At 41.2% G+C, this 18,999-nt stretch overlaps 1 protein-coding gene across 1 annotated transcript in view; it reads left to right on the top strand.

Annotated features, from left to right (window-relative positions):
• The window catches only part of MSH3 (homolog of DNA mismatch repair protein MSH3), a 40,233-nt gene extending 21,929 nt beyond the window's left edge, over positions 1–18,304 (top strand). Inside the window, exons 2-12 of the mRNA XM_087670172.1 lie at positions 5,321–5,503; positions 5,662–5,826; positions 5,974–6,072; positions 13,499–13,774; positions 14,528–14,791; positions 14,873–15,004; positions 15,226–15,486; positions 15,589–15,657; positions 15,772–15,921; positions 16,019–16,513; positions 16,903–18,304. Coding sequence (XP_087526298.1) covers positions 5,321–5,503; positions 5,662–5,826; positions 5,974–6,072; positions 13,499–13,774; positions 14,528–14,791; positions 14,873–15,004; positions 15,226–15,486; positions 15,589–15,657; positions 15,772–15,921; positions 16,019–16,513; positions 16,903–17,262 — 2,454 coding nt within the window. The 3' untranslated portion in view covers positions 17,263–18,304. The remainder of the gene's footprint in view (positions 1–5,320; positions 5,504–5,661; positions 5,827–5,973; positions 6,073–13,498; positions 13,775–14,527; positions 14,792–14,872; positions 15,005–15,225; positions 15,487–15,588; positions 15,658–15,771; positions 15,922–16,018; positions 16,514–16,902) is intronic.
• Positions 18,305–18,999: the final 695 nt, after the last annotated feature.

Genomic DNA, 18,999 nt, shown 5'->3' on the forward strand with positions numbered 1-18,999 from the left:
GTTTGAGAACAGCTTGAGGAAGACGAGATCTGCCAAGTTGTCTTTTGTCTTGCAATACTCCACCTCAATGGTACCATCCAAGTTTTTCTCTTGAATGTTTTGGTATTGGATCTCGATGTGCTTCGTTCATTTGTACGTGAAACATCGGGTTCCTTGCAAGAGCGATGTAACTTCATTGTTGCATAGTAGAGTGTAGCTTGGGTTTGAGGACAACCAAGCTCTTGCAACATTTGCAAGCTACGTGGTCTCGCATGTGGTAGAAGACTTTGCTTAGTACTCAAACTTTTGTAGAAGATACGACAACTATTGGTCACCTCTTGGAGCTCCATGAAACAACACTTGCATTGAGTAGAAAGTAGAAACTTGTTGTTGATCAATGAAAATCAATGTCGCTAGCTCAATTTGAATCATTCCATCCTTGCAACACTAGGTTGGTGTGTTGGGAATAAAGGGCTATCGTGCCTTTTATATGTGCACGAGTGTGAACACACCCTTAGCACATTGTACTTTCATACATATATCTATCTAAAAACCTAAAGTGGTACTCATCTGTACCTACAAACGCGCTCACTCTCCACTCTACTCTCTTGCACTCGTTGAGCACCAACAAATGCAGTTGTGGAAGTTGGATTTGATGTAGATGGGCAATGAGGAGAGAGAAAGACTAAAAACGCAAGTACCTGAGTAGAGAGAAAAAATTGCAAATGCAGCAGGCTGATGATGCTGTGGTAGGTTGATGGCAGTAAAAACGCAGGTATGATGACATGGTAGTTCGTACAGCAGACGTAGATCACAAATGCAACAGTTCAGCAGTTCGCGAGTTGTAGACAATGTGGCCTGTCAGCAAATGTAGCAGAAATTGATGTAGATTGTGCGATGGAGGTTGGAAAGAGGTGCTAGAATAATGTAGACAGCAATGGGCAGCCTCGGATGAGATGCCCTCCGTGAATGGGGTGTGGGCAGCAAAGCTAGAGGGCCTAAAACTTGCAAAAACGAGATTGAATGGAGGGTAGCATGTTAATTTATAGAAAGTTTTGGGACCTTGTATTGTGCACCGTTTAAAAGTTCTCGAACCATGCACCAATTTAGGGTTTTCATTAATTAAGCATTTTTGGGCTTGTTTAAGTGGCTAATTCAGCATGTAATGCTCATGTTAGCTCAACACATTGTTGCTGCTCGAAGTTGCTACCTTTGTTGCTACAACAGGAGATGCATACTTGACAACTCACATCATGTTAGCAGATGATTGTTTCATTGATTGCTCTTTAAAGGTGAGTGGCTACTTTTGCCAAATGGACATCCCTACTTGGAGTCTTTTTCACTATGTTAGCATCGGAGTATCTTGAGATTGAGTGATACACTCGTGATAATTGCTCTTGGTCTTGAAATTGAATCCATTGTCATTATTCTATTTTTTTCATTTTTTAAGCTCACCCTAGCAAGCATTTCTTAGGTCTTTTATCTAAACCTAAACGCATAATCACACCTCAAAGAATAATATTCAGCCTATGTCTTGGAGTGCCAATCCCTTAGGAGCATTGCATTCCTTTGACTAGATTGATTTTGCTTATAGCTATACTAAGCTTTTTTGGCTAATGAATACTAGCTTTTCTTGCTGATTTGTGGTTATATGGTGTGAGAATGGAGTGTGTACATGAAATTTTTGCTTGGTATGCTAGACATGTCCATGATTTCTAGACTTCCATGATCCTTGTGAGCTTTTTGCAAGCACGTAGACTTACTTGAAGGTATTACATGACTCTAAATCGATGAACACTAACATCTATTGTAATCCATCTATCTTCTTACTTGGACTTACCTTTGAATATCACAGTGCATCTGGTGTCCCATGTAAGCTGTTTGAAAAGAGTGCTTAGGGCAGGGTGAAGTGATAATCTTGATTGAGAAAGTATTGTACTTGGAGGCTATGACATGCAACACTCCACTCAAGTTCTTGACCCCGGTAGGACTAAACTATTTTGTTGAATTGCTAATGTAGAATAGTTTGTAAAGTGGAAGAATTGCTTAGATGTAGGGGTATGTAGGAGTTAGTATGCTCACTTAAGAGTCTCCTTTCTTTACGTTGTCTTGGATAATATTGTTGAGGACAACAATCATGATTCGTTCGTATGGGAGGAAAGGGTTGCATTCTTGGACAGCTTGGATGGGTGACTAAAACATTGGCCATTGACCATTGACCATCTACCATTAGGTCACTAGGGTTGACTAGGGGTGAACTTTTAGGATGCGCTAAATGGCCTTGTAGTGGGAACACACTTAGGGCACTTTAGGGTTAGGGAAGATTCATTTCCATACATAATCATGCAATGCAATCTTGGACTTAGGACCCTAGACAAGCATTAGCTCTATTCGCACATTTGTACTGGTGTGCATTGGTCATATGGAATGCCAAGCCTTGTGGTAGAAGCTTAGTCCATTTTGTTGTTGGCTCCAAGGCTCGTAAGTTTGCTTGGCTCTATGGTTGAGAGGCCAGTTTGATGCCCATCTCTTTTTGTTCCTCTTTGTGCTCATATGGCTTGTGTCATGTCGTGTGTGGATTGGAGATCTATGTGGGTGTTACCAAGGGTAGCATCTAGTATATAGCAGCTCACTTTGAGCCAAGTGGGAAAACTTGGACCCAAGATGGAGTGCACTCAGCCATACATAAAGGTGAAAATAGCTCCGATGGACAACATTGTTCTGAAATGAAGATCCCTTGGAGGATATTAGATTCCCCAAGTTCAAATAAGATAGTTGCGATAAGTTTAGGCTAGGCCAAGGAAGGAGTGTGGTAGGCCCAACTCCATGTAAACGCCTCGAACAACGTAGTATGCTTAATAATTATGATATTCGCTTGTTTTCGAGATTTAATATAAAAGAGAATGAACACTTAAAGCTGAAAATGAAAATTACTCACAAAATTACAGCCATGAAAATGTAAAAGTAATGGAGACAAGATTGAGGGTTGAAGATGGGCAACCCTCCCCCGAAGGAATGTATTTCTGCTCAACCCAAGTCCCTTAGGGAAGAGCTCAGTTACAATCAACGTGAGAGTGAGGAGAATAATTCTCACTCTCACAAGATCATGCAAAGATGTACAAACACACATGCATTATCTATTATGCAATGATAAGAACTGATTTCTTTACAGTATGAGAGAAAAAAGAGGGGAAATTAGCCTTTCTCCATCGTTGATCAGCAGTACATGGATAGGGCTTGCTTTTTGTTGCTAAAATGGAAGAAAGAGCTCGAGAAGGAGGTACTGTAATGAATTTACAGGCTCGCTCATGAGATGTGACAAGTGGTGGGACACTTGGAAACTTGTGTGACAAGTGTCTTGACACTTGTCTCTTCTCTATGGCTTTCCTTTTTGGGCTGAATACTGTCAAGAATAGAAATAACCAAATTTAGTAAGCACAGTCAGAGTACAGAATTTACTCTTTTTAGAATGACATCCCTATTTTTTAGGACTAGCATTTTTAGGCTAATTCGAGGCTCCTAAAATTTAGGGACCCCCCAATATGGTGTCATATGAAAGCTTTTTCCGTGTACATCGCAAAAACGGTATTAGAATCTTCATGTGACTTTCCTATGCAAAGAAATGTGCATTTCAAGCTTTCAGCCCACACATACACATTGTACAAGCATTTCATGATCATGCCATCTTGTTGATTGTAACTGTCTGTTCAGGCGGATCTAGCCCACACTTCAAGGCATCAATCTTTTTTGTGTGCGAGTCTAACCCTGATATGCGTGAGTTCTGGTCACAGGCGCCCAATCGGGCCATATAGGTGGAAGTGTGAACTATCTTTTCTCTAACCCACCGCGTGGATCCACCATAACCTGTGACCACTCATCAGTGGCCAGCTCCAATGCACTTTTCTTTATATCTAATTAGTGCAAAGGAAACAAATTTAATAAATCATTATATAGACAAATTAATGAAAAAGGATACAAATTCTGTTTCTATAGAGTTGTGACACTCCATCATCTTGAATGCCTAATGCAACTATTTGAAACTCTCAAATCTTTTCATTGATTTGAAGCTACAAACAAAGACACAAAGCCAAAGCCCGTGCACTTCTAGATTTTGGGTCAAGTATGTTGGCCTTTTCCATGCCTTTTAGACTAGGTGAGATAGCATCCTCCTTTGCTGTCCTTTAGCTTTTTGGTCCAATATTAATTTGGGTTGGTTTTAGGATTGCAGTTTAGAGACTTGTCCCATCTGTTGATTGGGAAGACAAAATTACCTCCCAAATGACCATGCAAGTAGCCCAACAAGACGTGTAATGGGGGAAGTGCTTAGTTGGTGTTATGTCCTTGGACATCCGGATGGGCGCTAGTAGCATTGGTCACACTGGTCTTGAAGTGACTTAGTGCGAATGCACTAAAGACACTTTGAGTTTAGGGCAGCGGATTCTTATTTATAGCACTTAAGGCCCTATTGCGCACATTCATTATGTGATCACCACTCTTGGACTCTTGGCCCATTGGCTGACACATTTGTACACTGTAAGGGTGTGGGGTGATGGTATGGGAACGCCGACCCTTGGGATGTGTTCGTGGCCTTGAGTGTTGGTGCTCCTAGGCTTGGGGGTGGGCCCGTTTGGCTTTACAGGTTGGGAGGTGAGTTTGATGTCCAGTCCCTTTTATGGTGAGTTTGGCTTGTGCCATGTGTCCTATGGAGGTTGGATCCTAGCCTCTAGGGGGACGTTTCAGTTGGATTGCCTGTCTAGTCTATGTCAGTAATTGTGAGGGAATCAATTGTCATGTGTGTACTAGTGTTTTTTTAATTTAAAAAAAAGGGTGTTTTGTGGGGTTTATTTATCAAAATGGTCAAGGGGTTATAATGATGTTTAGATTGGCACTTTCTAGGGTTGCTTTCCAAAGCTCCTATCAATGCAAGGTTTACTTGTTTTAAGTTATGAACCTATTTACTAGATAACATGCTTAACTGCTGATAATAGCTATCTGGAATGTAGACTAACTTCCATTTTGTTTGCTGCTTGATATCAACAATCTTTTCTAGAGTCTTTTGCTATGGTTGATTTGCTCAGTAGTCACCTAACTTTGCATACGGCTAGTTGTCAATATTTCGTGCTGCTATCATGCAGTTTAGATGGGAGAAGTTGTAGAAAATGAGTCCTTTACTTTGATCTTTCTGCAAGACTGCAGATTACCAGTAAGCAATACAAATGCCTAGTTTTATGCCCATGCCCAAGGCTATGTTTTCTGTAATGATGTTAGCTGAAAATCCATGCTTAATAATACTCACAAATTCGGCACACAAGCTTAATGTCTTATGCTCTGTTGAGTGTAGCTTCTTATGGACTTTGTGGGACCTTCCTCAAGCATTCGAATAGAGCGAACTCCTCGTGAATCACTAAGAAATGGGGCTGCATTATCTGAGGTCTTGTCATTTTATGAATGCAATGAAGATTCCAGGTTTGATGCCCAGACAGAAGAGGATGAAAAGGACGAGAAAGTTGATGGTGGATTGGAGGTAAGATTTGACATATTTCCTCTTGCCTTGTTGGTTTTTCTGAGGAGAGCTTTTACCGCAGTTCCTTCTGAATCTCTGATCAGCACTTGTGAGCTGCTAGCATATGTTAATAGTGTTCTTTTCTTTCCCTTTGATATTCTAATCTGATAACAATGCAGGCAATCATGTCAATGCCTGAGTTAACCATACAAGCACTCGCACTAGCTTTGAGGCATCTGAAGCAGTTTGGATTAGAGAAAGTCCTTCGTCTAGGTGCAACATTTCGGCCTTTTGCTGATGTTAATGAGATGTCTCTCTCTTCAAACACATTGCAACAGCTCGAGGTATTGGAACTAAGAGTTTAGAAGTGAATTTTATTCTTTAAGGTCAACTGGCCTAAATGAAAACTTGCATTCTATTGAGATTTGTGCAGTCATGTTTTTGTACAAATTTCTCTTTTGTTAGTCCCTAAATGTTTCAAATGCCAACAGATACTGCAGAACAATACAGATGGAACTGCCAAGGGATCTTTACTCTGGCTTATGGATCATACTCATACGGCTTTTGGTGCACGCTTGTTTCGTCATTGGGTACTTCAGTTTATGCCAATGCTAATTTCTTCTGAATATAGTAATACAGAAGCTTGTTCAATGTACTGTTACTGTGTTATTACATTTTAGCTGCACCCTACCCTATGAAGTTGCAAGCTAGACTGGAGTTGGAAACTTGCATAGTATTTTGTTGGAAATAGGAGAGATTCGTACTATATATACAGAAATAGGAGAGATTTGTACTATATATACAAACTCTCTGTGTACGTACATATATATGGATGTGGGTGTGTGTATACATATACACTACCTCTACTTCAGAAGATCTTTGCAACAATTTCTCTTTGATTGTCTTGCCACTAAAAGATTGGATCGACCTTGGATCTATTTTAAAGAGTTTTTTTTGACAATCATAGGCTGCAATATTCTGTAGTATACAACCCCTTTGTAATGGTTGTTAATCTCATATATGTAAATACATTGAGAGAGAGAGAGAGAGAGAGAGAGAGAGAGAGAGAGAGAGAGAGGTGCAATCCATGACAGGTTACCAATATCCTTTAGTAGGTTGTTCAAGCAATGAGCCATACAATATGAAACTATGATATGCGGATAATATCCCTGGATAATAGCACCTGTTGTCCTATTTGCGGGCTCTCCATCTGCAACAAATTCCACAACATGCTCTGGGCCAATAAGCTCAACACCTGTAACACACTCTGCTGCAAGTACATCTACTGACTTTCCTGTCCCCGATGCATCATGTGAAGATATGAAATAATTTCCCCACGAGAATAAGCAACCATACCATGAATGGATCGCTTGCGTGTATCACTCCAACCATCAGCAATCAAGGAAACTCCATTTTTAGCCCACATACTCTTTCTAGTCACAGCTGCTTGCTTAACAAGGCGCTTTTCCTTGTTGAGCAAAGTGGTGCGTAAGGTCTCTGATGATGGAGGTACATACGAAGGGCCATACTCACCAATCTTCTTGCACATCAATTTAAAATACTCTGACCTGGCTGCACGAAATTGAATGTGGTCATGATAAAAAAAAGTGTGCCATTGATGTATCCATCTCTTCCTTCTTCTTGGGATCCCAACTAGCATCAAGTGTGCTATGTCTACGTGCAATATGTGGCGCTGTTGATGCCATGGCCGGTGCAATGCCTGCAGTAGGTATGGAGGTAGCACTTTTTGATATTGACTCTGCTCTAGATACATTTGATGGGGATGGTGTCACAAAAGTTGCAGGGTCAACTGCAACACGTCGTGGTCTAGATGCAAGATAAGCTTGTTGACTTGTTACACGGTCACGAAGCTCCCTTTGCTTCTCCAAGGTCACATTCGGACAAAACTGTACCTCTGAATTTGGCTCATGTAGGAGATGAGCTCGGACCTGATTATGCATAAATATTAAAATGGAACAAGTGGCAATTGGTATTCCATATTCTAATATTTAAGTAACTTTGAAAAATTAAAATCAATAAAAATTTGAAATACAAATGCTCGGCTCAATGGATTACCTTGTTTGCTCCACTAGTTCGCTTGTATGGGCAAAGCTTGCAAGTCCATGGTCAAGATCCTTCACCACTCAATGGGTGGTCAGCATTTACTTCTTCCCACCATGACCAATCATCACATCTTCTTCCTCGACCACCAATCCGACGAGCGGGGTGGAAAGATGAAGCCATTTTAGGCTGAAAATTGAAGGCTCAAGAGTGGAGAGAAGGAAAAATTAAAGGCTGAAAATTGAAGGCTCGAGAGAAGGGAGAAGACTCAAGAGTTAAGACTCACTCAAGAGTCGAGAGAGAAGGGAAAAGGAGAGAAGGGAGAAGAAGAAAAGAGGAGAACTTGAAACTTGGAGAAGAAGGAAGACTCAAGAGAAGAGGAGAAGAAGAAAGAAAATAAAGAAGGTTCAAGGAAGAAGGAAGAAGAGAAGGAAGAAGTGAAGAAAAGGTAGAAGGAAGAAGAGAAGGAAGAGAAAGAAGAAGAAGGAAGAGAAGGAAGAGGTTGGAGGTGGGAGGAGACGGGGGATGGCCGTTGGGCCCTGGCGGCTGGGATTGGCACAGGTTGCAGCGCAGCACGGAACAGGGGGGCACAGGTGATCTGGAGCGGGAGCAGTGGCATTGGGCGGAGGCGATCTGGAGCGGGAGCAAGACACGGTTGCAGATCATCCAGGCGGGGTCAGGGGGCGGTTGGCCGCAGGTAAGTGATGCCATGTGGTGTTCCTTGCCCCGTTTCAAACAGGGAACGCAGCAGGGAATGCGTTCTCTGCAGCGTTCCCTGTCTGAAATGGGACAGGGAACGTTCCACCAATTCGAAACGCGGTCCACGACGGATTTGTGCCGGGGATGGTGATTCCACGTGCCGGGGGGGCCGCTCCGGGCGTTTCCTGTCACTATGTCCAAAAGGCATGACAATAAACTCCCGCGTTCCCTGCTGCGTTCCCTGTCTGAAACGGGACAGGAAACGTTCCACCAATTCGAAACGCGGTCCACGATGGATTCGTGCCGGGGACGGCGATTCCACGTGTCGGGGGGCCGTTCCGGCCATTTCCTGTCATTATGCCCAAAAGGCATGACAATAAACTCATATAGCCCAAAAGATGTTCTGAAAGCCGTCTAAAGCACATTCTTTGGTCTAACACGTATTTGATGATACCCACTTTTCAAATCTATACGATTGAATATGGTTACCCCTTGCAATCTATCCATAACACCATCGATTAGAGAAATTAGAATGCGATTTTTTTCCGTGATTTTGTTCAAAGCACAATAATCAATGTACATACGCCATGAATCATCCTTTTTTGCACCAAAAGCACTGAAGAACAAAAAAGAGATGAGTTGGGCTGAATCAGTTCTAACAAATCATTCACTTGCCTTCGATCTCTCTCTCTAACCTCCCTTGCTCTTTCATTTTCATCATCAGCCTACCTATCATTTCATCCATTTGTTTTTTATGCTTCTCCCCTTCTAGGGCTTTTGCTACTTCTTTTGCTGCGAGTCAATTCATGGCTTGTTGGATCATGTTCATTCGCCTTGTCAGTTCTTCATTCTGCACTATGGGGAGTCTGTATTGTCTTTGTAGGCTGATTAGCTCTTGATGCTCAATGTCACAACTCTATAGAAACAGAATTTGTATACTTTTTCATTAATTTGTCTATTACGGTTGAGCAGGTCTTCGACTTGCTTTCTGATTTCTTCTTGTTGAGGACGACTCACACGGTATAGTGCTATATTAGGAGGAGAACTGCTCGGAATAATATCAATATGATGGTCTTCTGGCCTTTCTGGGGAAAGCTGATAAGGAAGATCTTCCGAAAAACAATCTTTATCCTTTTCCAAGAGCTGAAGTCGCTCTTGGTTTTCAGGATTCATATTATCTTTTACATCAGTGACATAAAGCAAACAACATTGAACACAATCCTTAATTGCTCTAGAGACTTGCATATGGCTTACCATAGGTATGGTGTCTCCAGAAACTCCAGCTTGGATCTCGTACTTCTTGCCTTTGTTGGTGAGTTCTACCTTCTTTTTCTGAGAGAAAATGGTTGAATCTACTCTATGATTCCAGGGCATGCCAAGAATCACATCGCAATCATCAAGGTCTCCGATACAGAAGGTATCTTCGTCATTGTAGCCTTGAATTTGAAACTTGAGCTTGCCAATGTAGGGTGTCACAGTCTTCACTGTGTCACCTTCATCGGCATTTAAAGCTTGGCGAACTTATGTCGGAGTATTCATCTCTTCATTCTTTAATCCAAGCTCTTTAGCTAATTGCAAGGAAATGACATTTTCATTCGCTCCAAGATCTATCAAGAATAGTGCTTGCTTACCTTGCAACTGTCCCCAAGCTTTTAATAATTTGCGCATCTCTGGAGTGTGAGTTGTGTTTGCAACTACATCACTGATATCACTGATTTTCACTGGCGACTTAGGCTTGTTGTCAGAAACCTTGCTTTGTCCCTTGTTTGGACATTGCTTCGTTATGTGGCCTGTTTGTCCACATTTAAAGCACTTCCCTTCTTTCATGAAGCGTTGCTTTTCTTCTTCAGAAAGTTGCTTTGCTTGTGTGTATAGATTGGAGCGAAATTGAGGAGCATTAGGAGGTGCATAGGGCTTCATCTTCTTTTGATTTGATGGCTGCTTTTGCCGCTGTTTTTGTCCTTCATTTGGGGCTGAATACTCCTTATCATCAGCTACTTTCTTCTTATCATTCTTTTGGAATGATTTGTTGCCATTGTGCTCCATTTTCCATGTCTCAGCATGGTCAATGAGTTCCCTGAGACTAGAACAATGATAATGATTAAGAGCAGTACGAAGTTTAAAATGCAAACCTCCTTGAAACTTCCTAAGCTTTTCCGAACTGCTGATCTTTTTGAAATGTTGGACCTTTAAAAGTAGGTTCCAAAATCTCTTGGTATAGTCACCAAGTGACTCATTTTTCCTTTGCCAAAGCCGATCCCATTCCATTTTTACATCTCTTTTGAAATAAACAGGAAGAAATTGGCTTTGTATCATGCGAACAAAGGACCGCCATGATTTTGAGGCAGCATGATCATATTCCAACCCCGTCCACCAAGTATGGGCTAAGTCGGTTAAATGTAAAGCTGCAAACTTAATCTTTTCTTTTTCTTTATGCTTGTCACGACCATACAAAATTTGAAATTGATGAATAAACTTCAGAAGAAGATCAGGATTTCGGGAACCATCATACATACTGAACTTGATTTTCTTTTCAAGTTGAGATAGTGACTTAGTCTTCTTGTTCTTCTTATGCCTTCGTCCATGCCCGGATCTTGAGGTTGAAGATGATGAAGTGCTTGATGAGTTTGCTTCAGATTTAAAAACAGCAATGGATCAAGTTCGAGCCACTATCAAAGTTGCCCAAGAGCGACAAAAGCAGCAAGCAGATAAACGAAGAAGACCTTTGGCTTTTGAAAAAGGTCATATGTCTTACTAAAGTTTGATAAAAGCAGGCTCAAATAAGGTTCCGGTTAAAATTCATCTTTTTCAAAGCTCTCCAGTAGATACTTTGGACCCTTCAAAGTGATTGAGAAAATAAATGAAGTTTCTTATCGACTTGAGCTTCCTGCTCATTGGAACACAATGCTTTTTATGTAAGTTTGTTAAAACCTTACATAGGACCAGAACCAAAGGAACCCATTACTGAAGATCCCCCAGAAGTTGAAGAAACAGAGCAACTCTTGGAACTTGAACAGATTTTGTTTCACAAGGATCGAACCACGGGAAGTGGCCTTGTGACACGAAAATTCTTACTAAAATTCAAGAATCTACCCACAACAGATGCACAGTGGGTAGATGAAAAATTCATAAAGGATTACCCAAACATTCTTCAGCCATATCAAGAAGCTTTTCAGCTGAGGACAGTTGAATAAAAGCCAGAGGGCTGTCACAACTCTATAGAAACAGAATTTGTATCATTTTTCATTAATTTGTCTATATAATGATTTATTAAATTTATTTCCTTTGCACTAATTAGATATAAAGAAAAGTGCATTGGAGCTGGCCACTGATGAGTGGTCACAGGTTATGGTGGACCCACGCGGTGGGTTAGAGAAAAGATAGTTCACACTTCCACCTATATGGCCCAATTGGGCGCCTGTGACCAGAACATATAGAAAAGATTGATGCCTTGAAGTGTGGGCTAGATCCACCAAAACAAACAGTTACAATCAACAAGATGGCATGATCATGAAATGCTTGTATAATGTGCATGTGTGGGCTGAAAGCTTGAAATTCACATTTCTTTGCATAGGAAAGTCACATGAAGATTCTAATACCGTTTTTGCGATGTATACGGAAAAAGCTTTCATATGACACCCATATTGGGGGGGTCCCTAAATTTTAGGAGATCCCTAAATTTTAGGAGCCTCGAATTAGCCTAAAAATGCTAGTCCTAAAAAATAGGGATGTCATTCTAAAAATAGTAAGTTCTGTACTTTGACTGTGCTTACTAAATTTGGTTGTTTCTATTCTTGACAGTATTCAGCCCAAAAAGGAAGGTCATAGAGAAGAGACAAGTGTCAAAACACTTGTCACACAAGTTTCCAAGTGTCCCACCACTTGTCACATCTCATAACATGTGGTTGGACACTTGTCTTGTGCTACTCCACTTTCCCCTTTTGTACTAGCTCTTCCCTCTCCTATAAATAAGAGCTCGTTTTTCTTCATTCAGCATCATTTTTCTTTGCTGTAAACTCATGTACAGCACCCACAGATAGCCAGAAACTGGCCCCATCCATCCCCATCATCATCCCCCACTTCTCCATTATCAAATTCCTCCATATTCCCTCTTCTATCACTGCTGTTTTACAGGACAGCAAGCCTGTAAATTCATTACAGCACCTCCTTCTCAAGCTCTTTCTTCCATTTTAGCAACAAGAAGCAAGCCCTATCCATGTACTACTGTTCAACGATGGAGAAAGGCTGATTTCCCCTCTTTCTTCTCTCATGCTGTAAAGAAATCAGTTCTTATCATTGCATAATAGATAATGCATGTGTTTGTACATCTTTGCATGATCTTGTGAGAGTGAGAATTACTTCTCCTCACTCTCAGGTTGATTGTAACTGAGCTCTTCCCTAAGAGACTTGGGTTGAGCAGAAATACATTCCTTCGGGGGAGGGTTGCCCATCTTCAACCCTCAATCTTGTCTCCATTACTTTTATATTTTCATGGCTGTAATTTTGTGAGTAATTTTCATTTTCAGCTTTAAGTGTTCATTCTCTTTTATATTAAATCTCGAAAACAAGCGAATATCATAATTGTTAAGCATACTACGTTGTTCGGGGCGTTTACACTCAAGCCCCTTCCGCCACTTATCTTTGTGTGGTTAATAGTACATTGCATGCAGCATAGGGGAAAGGAGGGAGCTTATGGATGTGGAGTTGAAATGATGTAAGACATGCAGCCTGCAATACAAACTCCTTTGCTGATGTGGTGTTCAAAAGATGCTTTACTGGATATCATCACAAGTGCATTCACAATTTGAACTCATGCTTTCTACACTTTTATCTCATAATCTGGGTATGCTGTATCATGTTTGTTGTTGCTGTATGACTAGAGTATTAAGCACCCATATTTTGTTCCTGATTCCTGGATGGGGGAAGAAAGACGAGGAGGTTTGTGGGACACAGTGTCTTTAAAGATCAATGAGGCGTATGAAATTAACGGTCATACAGGGACTTGAACACGACAATTCTATTTTCCCAGGCTTGTTGCAGCAGTGGAACTCTGGTTTGTTGAGTGCACCTAGTTGGGATTGGCTTTCCTATGGCTGTTGGGGTGCTTCATAGTTACTTCAAGACCATGATGTGCTGCATATTAACAAGTTGGTCATTAATTTCTTGAGTTGCGTGTATTGACAGAGACTACACCCTGCTTTGAAAATTTTTGCTGTGCAGAAGATTGGTTCTGATTTTGATCTTTTTTTTTTTCAGTTGACACATCCTCTACGAGACCGAGCTCTCATATTGGCTCGTCTTGATGCTGTTTCTGAAATTGCAGAGTCAATGGGAAGTGTTGGAGGATTACATAATGAGGGCACTTTTCCAGGCAGTGGTAGAGGTGGCGGATCTGTTGGTGCTGCAAGTAGAGGCCTTGTAGATGGTCTTTCCAAAGGACCACTGGCAGCAGTTCTGATGTCACTTAAGAAAGTGCCAGACTTGGAACGAGGAATAACAAGAATTTTTCACCGCACTGCTACAGCGGCTGAGGTATGTTGGCATCAATGGTTTCATTGAGCTATTGAGCCTTAAGATTTCACTCAGTTAACTAACATGAACTAATTAGCTTTACTGATATCTTGTATTGGTCAGACATTTTGAAGTTTGTGAAACTTAGCATAATAGTTAATGAGAGACTGTCTCTCATTACCTTGCCATTCTCAGATTCTTTTAAATTTGTTCAGCATCCATTAGTAGATTCTTTAAAAAAGACAACATGCTTGAATTCTTTTAAGTTCATTTGAGTTCTGCTGGAAGGATGTCCACATGTTTGGGCTTGTAACTTTTTGCTGCTGAATCATTCCCTGAGGCTGTCTGATTTAGGGCTATCAGTGTGTTATTGAATCATATTTGTTTCTCTTTAAAATTGAGAAGCTGAAGATAAATCTGGCCTATCAACCAATTTTGCTACATATCTGCTAATTTTTGTTTCAATGTTCTAAACACAATTTAGTGATATCAGTGTGTTAGTTGATGTTTTTTTTCCATCTTCAAAGTTGAGAAGCTGAAGACAACTCTGACCTATCAACTAAGTTTCCTAAATACCTTCTAGTTTTCTTTTGATGTCCTAAACATCGTATGGTTTCTGCACTTTGCTTGGGGTTTCTAGAAGTATGATATGTATGAAAAACATTGTTTATGCTGGTATGAAAAACATTGTTTATGCTGTCTACCTAAAAAAGTGTTTTATGCTTACCCCCATATTGCTTTTAGAAATAACAACCTTGATGGTCCGAACTGCAGTTTGTTGCTGTTATCCAAGCACTGATCACAACCGTGAAGCAGCTGCAGCGGCTTCAGCTCGAGGATGAAGCTGGATCAGAATCTGATACTGCAAAGAATGAAGATGGAAAAAGTTCTAAACTTCTAAAAAGACTAATTGCAGCAGCATCATCCTCAGTTGTCAGTGAACATGCTTCCAGATTATTATCATTCCTAAACAAAGATGCTGCATCTGCAGGGGACAAACACAATCTGTTTGTCAGTGGCAATGGCAAGTTTCCTATGGTAGGGTTCCACTTCGAAAGAGAGTATGTTTAAGGTTTGTACTTCTTCTGACTGAGGCTGGTCTGATTTGATGCTTATCAGGTAGAAAAGCTTCAAACAGCAGTAAAAGAAGCAGAGCATTCTCTTGATTCGTTGCTTCCCCAGTATCGAAAGCGGCTTAAGATACCAAATCTGCAGTATTTAAGTGTATCAGGAAACACTCATCTTATTGAGGTACACCTGCTCTGATGGATTTTCAAATATTAAAGTGGATCTCAAGAATGAATGTCACATGTTTTTCAGAGATAGTACTGTATCTTAGGGGGTTTGGCTACCCATGTCTTGAATGAGTGTTCCTTTAGTCTTAAGATACTATACCTTAGGGGAATTGGCAATCCATGTTACCTTGTGTGAATGCTCTTGTCCTCACTACAATGGATAATTTATGGATGCAGGTGCCAGCAGCACAGCTTGTTCCTCAAAATTGGGTCAAGGTTAGCAGTACCAAGAAAACAAATCGTTATTACTCGCCAGAGGTGTTACAAGCATTGGATGCCCTGGCACTTGCCAAAGAGGAACTTACTGTTGCATGCAACAAAGCATGGGACTCTTTCCTTGCAGACTTTGCTTCTCACTATGTTGATTTCCGTACTGCAGTTCATGCTCTTGCTGCCCTTGATTGCCTTTACTCACTTGCCATTGTTTCTCGCAATCAGGTGATTTGTGCCCCATTTGCATTTCTTAGCTCATAATTTTCATGTATATCCATACAAGACACTTTACATATAGTGTTAGTAAACAGTGGTTGGTGTTTGCAGGGCTATACTCGGCCAGAGTTTGTAGAACAAGGGGCTGCACAGTTATGGATTGAATGTGGGCGGCACCCTGTATGAATCTTTCCCCTTTTGGTCTATGTTTTCTTCTGGTAAGTCACAAGTTAGAACAGAATGCCTGCTTACAGCAGCAGCCTGAAATGGAAAATGCCTGATTGAAATCGACAGGTTCTAGAAGCAACATTACAAGATGGCTTCGTACCTAATGACACATGGTTGAGTGCTGAACGAGAACACTGCCAGATCATTACTGGCCCGAACATGGGTGGCAAGAGTTGCTATATACGTCAAGTGGCTTTGATTTCTATAATGGCTCAGGTTGACCCGTATATTCTATGAATGCTATCCACTTCTGGTCTACTTAATGAATATTACCTTCCTGGGTTTTTATGTTTGCCATACTTGGTCTTTGTAGGTTGGATCCTATGTTCCAGCAGTATCAGTGAAGCTTCATGCCTTTGATGCAGTTTACACAAGAATGGGTGCATCAGATAGCATTCAACGGGGTTCAAGCACTTTCTTGGAAGAGCTCAGTGAGGCATCAACCATCCTTCAGAGAGCCACACCTTATTCTTTGGTGATAATGGATGAGCTTGGCAGAGGAACCAGTACACATGATGGTGTGGCTATAGCATATGCTACACTAGAATATTTACTGAAAGATGTTAGATGCCTTTCCCTTTTTGTTACACATTACCCCAAGCTTGCTGATCTGAGGGATAGGTTTCCTGGGGAGATTGGTGCTTATCATGTTTCATATTTAGCAGAAGCATCATCAGCTGTGATGGAGGAGACTAATGTAACTTGTGATCAAGTAGAAGCAGCTACAGACAAAATAACGTTTCTATACAAGCTTGTTGGAGGAGTGGCAAGCAGAAGTTTTGGCTTACATGTGGCTCGACTTGCAGAGGTGAGTCTGCCTCAGAATGTCAAACTAAATTTTGTGTCTAGAATAATGCTAAATAGAGTCAAATTCAATCACAGCAAAGTGAACTCTTAAATACTGCTGGAACTGGGTGCCTGATGTGTGATTGCCTTAGATGAATAATATAAAGCTACTGGCCTGCGAAAAGGGTGGAAAAAACTTGGCTTGATGTGATTGCAGCAGATGTCTGTAATTGTGCCAAAACCCCTTCTAGTGATGTGTGTCTGCCTCAACAAAGGCTATCTACAGATATGTATTATGTGCAGACATTAAGCTAATGTACTCAGTGCTATCTTACATCGGAACATATAACACTATCTATTAATCCTCTTTGGTGTATAGGTTTTGAGCACAGTTTTTTTTTGACCTTTCAGATTCCTGAAAGTTGTGTTGCACGGGCTTCAACAATGGCTGCAACTTTGGAGAGAGAAGTTAGATTACGATCCTCTCTAAGGAAACTGTGTGCAGATTCTGGTGCTGGGAGTGCAGTAATCAGAGAACGAGGTATTGAGCTAGGAACTGAAAATCATGCTTCAAAATTTGATGCACATTCTGTTCCTGAACGAAGTTTGCTGGGAAATGAAGCTTGCCAAGGGCTAAAAGGTTCAGCAAGTGCTTCAGATGTGGGGATCCTGCTGTGTTCTGTTTTGTCACTACGAGATTGCTGTGAGGAAAATTTTTCTGGCTTGAAGAGATTACAAGAACAAACAATCTCTATGCTGAGAACTCAGTAAATTGTTTTAGTTTATGTAATTTATATGCGCCATAGTTGTAAGCTCAGTTTAGAAAGAGCATAGCTTGGTAGTGGCTGCACACTAATAAGCTCTTTTTGCAAATAGAAAATATAGCTTGCTGTGGATGATAAAATTAAGCTTAGCCATCATTAAATTGGCATTCATCTATCTATACAGCTCAATGCCTTGGCCCCAGTATAACAAATTTTCAATGTGTGCTTTTGGAAACATGGCTCATAGTAGAAATTCTCAAAGCAAGTTCAAAGCATTCTTCTTGTTCTGTAGCATAGATTGTTAGGAACTTGAATGGCATTAATGGATCAAACTTAACAAAGCAGTTTTCAGACCTAGACTTTCAGGTGGAAACAGAGCCAGTCTTTTCAACTGTTTGTGTTTACTCGGGTGCATGCACATGCATGCACACACATTACAGAAAAGAAAGCTCACAATTATGTAGGTTCGATTGAGTGGCAAGGAGAATCTAGATATGGTATACTAATTAGGGGAGAAGTGATGACTTGGGAGTTGTGGTAGTATGGGCCATTAGTGGCCTTTGTCATTTGAGGCCTTAATTGATGCTTGTAGTGGCAGCTGCCAAATGGCTGTGCACACCACCCCCATCCCCACACCACCACCACCACCCCAAAACACCCCCCCACTACCCATTCCACCGACCCCACCCACACACTCCAGTCTCTGTCAAACGAGGAGCTGAGGCAAGGGGAACAGATGGTGGATAGCAGCAGCTGCAGAGATGCGAGAGGGATGGAATGGTAGTTGAATATGCTGCAGTAATTCTAACTGAGCATGTGGGTACGGAGGCCATGGAGAAAGAGCTTCATTGCAACCTGAACATACACAAAGAGAAATGTAAAGTGGGAGTTAGCGTGGATAGGAAGGTACTCCATGAGAAGGTGCTGGGTGGTCCTATAGGCACTACTTACAAAGTGCATGTAATATGTAAATGTTCCTTATTTTTTGCAATACAATTTATCATTTCCTCAAAAAAAGAAGGGAGTCACTCCATGCACCTGTGGCCTTCACTTAGTAAGCTAAAAAATAGGTATGATCACTATTTTCATGTTGGCCTATACTATTTCATGGGATCTGTCCCAGGAGAGTCCACTTTGGAGTGATGGTTTTTTCAAACTTTTCAAGCCAGAGCATTGCTGGTGCAATACAGATTGCCCAGTAAAGGCTCTCTCTTGAGTTCCGCTGCTGAAAGCAAGGTTGTGCTTGGTAGCACTGTGGGTTTTGCAGGCAATCTTATTTACTCCCCCATGGCCAGCCAAGTTTGACCATAAGGTCTTACTCTATGAATGTCTCATATTTGTTTACTTTCCCTTTTTCCTGGATTGGCTGGAGGGCAAGAGCATGCATACTCTGGTATAGGTGCAAAGAGATCCTGGATATGCTGGAACTCGTCGACACAATGGGTTGGAGATTGTCACTAAAGTCTTTCTTGATGTGGTGCGCAGATCGGATGCTGTATGCTCGCGTAGTGAGCGTCGGAAGGTCCCCAAGAACAAAAGAACTCTACTTTTTGCACAAAACTCAAGGTAGAAAGCATGCACGACATGAACAAGAGACCAATTGGGTGCAATCTCCCCCCATGCCTTGTGTGAGCGCTCCACAAAGTATGTATTTTATGTATTAATCATCTTCAAGCTCAAATAATAGCCCAAATTACAAAATAGCACGTTATTGGCTTTTGAGTTTGCTTTAGTACAAAATAGA

This window comes from Lygodium microphyllum, chromosome 28, assembly GCF_053477565.2.
Source record: "Lygodium microphyllum isolate KBCC chromosome 28, Lygodium_microphyllum_v1.1.10, whole genome shotgun sequence".
Classification (NCBI taxonomy): Eukaryota; Viridiplantae; Streptophyta; class Polypodiopsida; order Schizaeales; family Lygodiaceae; genus Lygodium; species Lygodium microphyllum.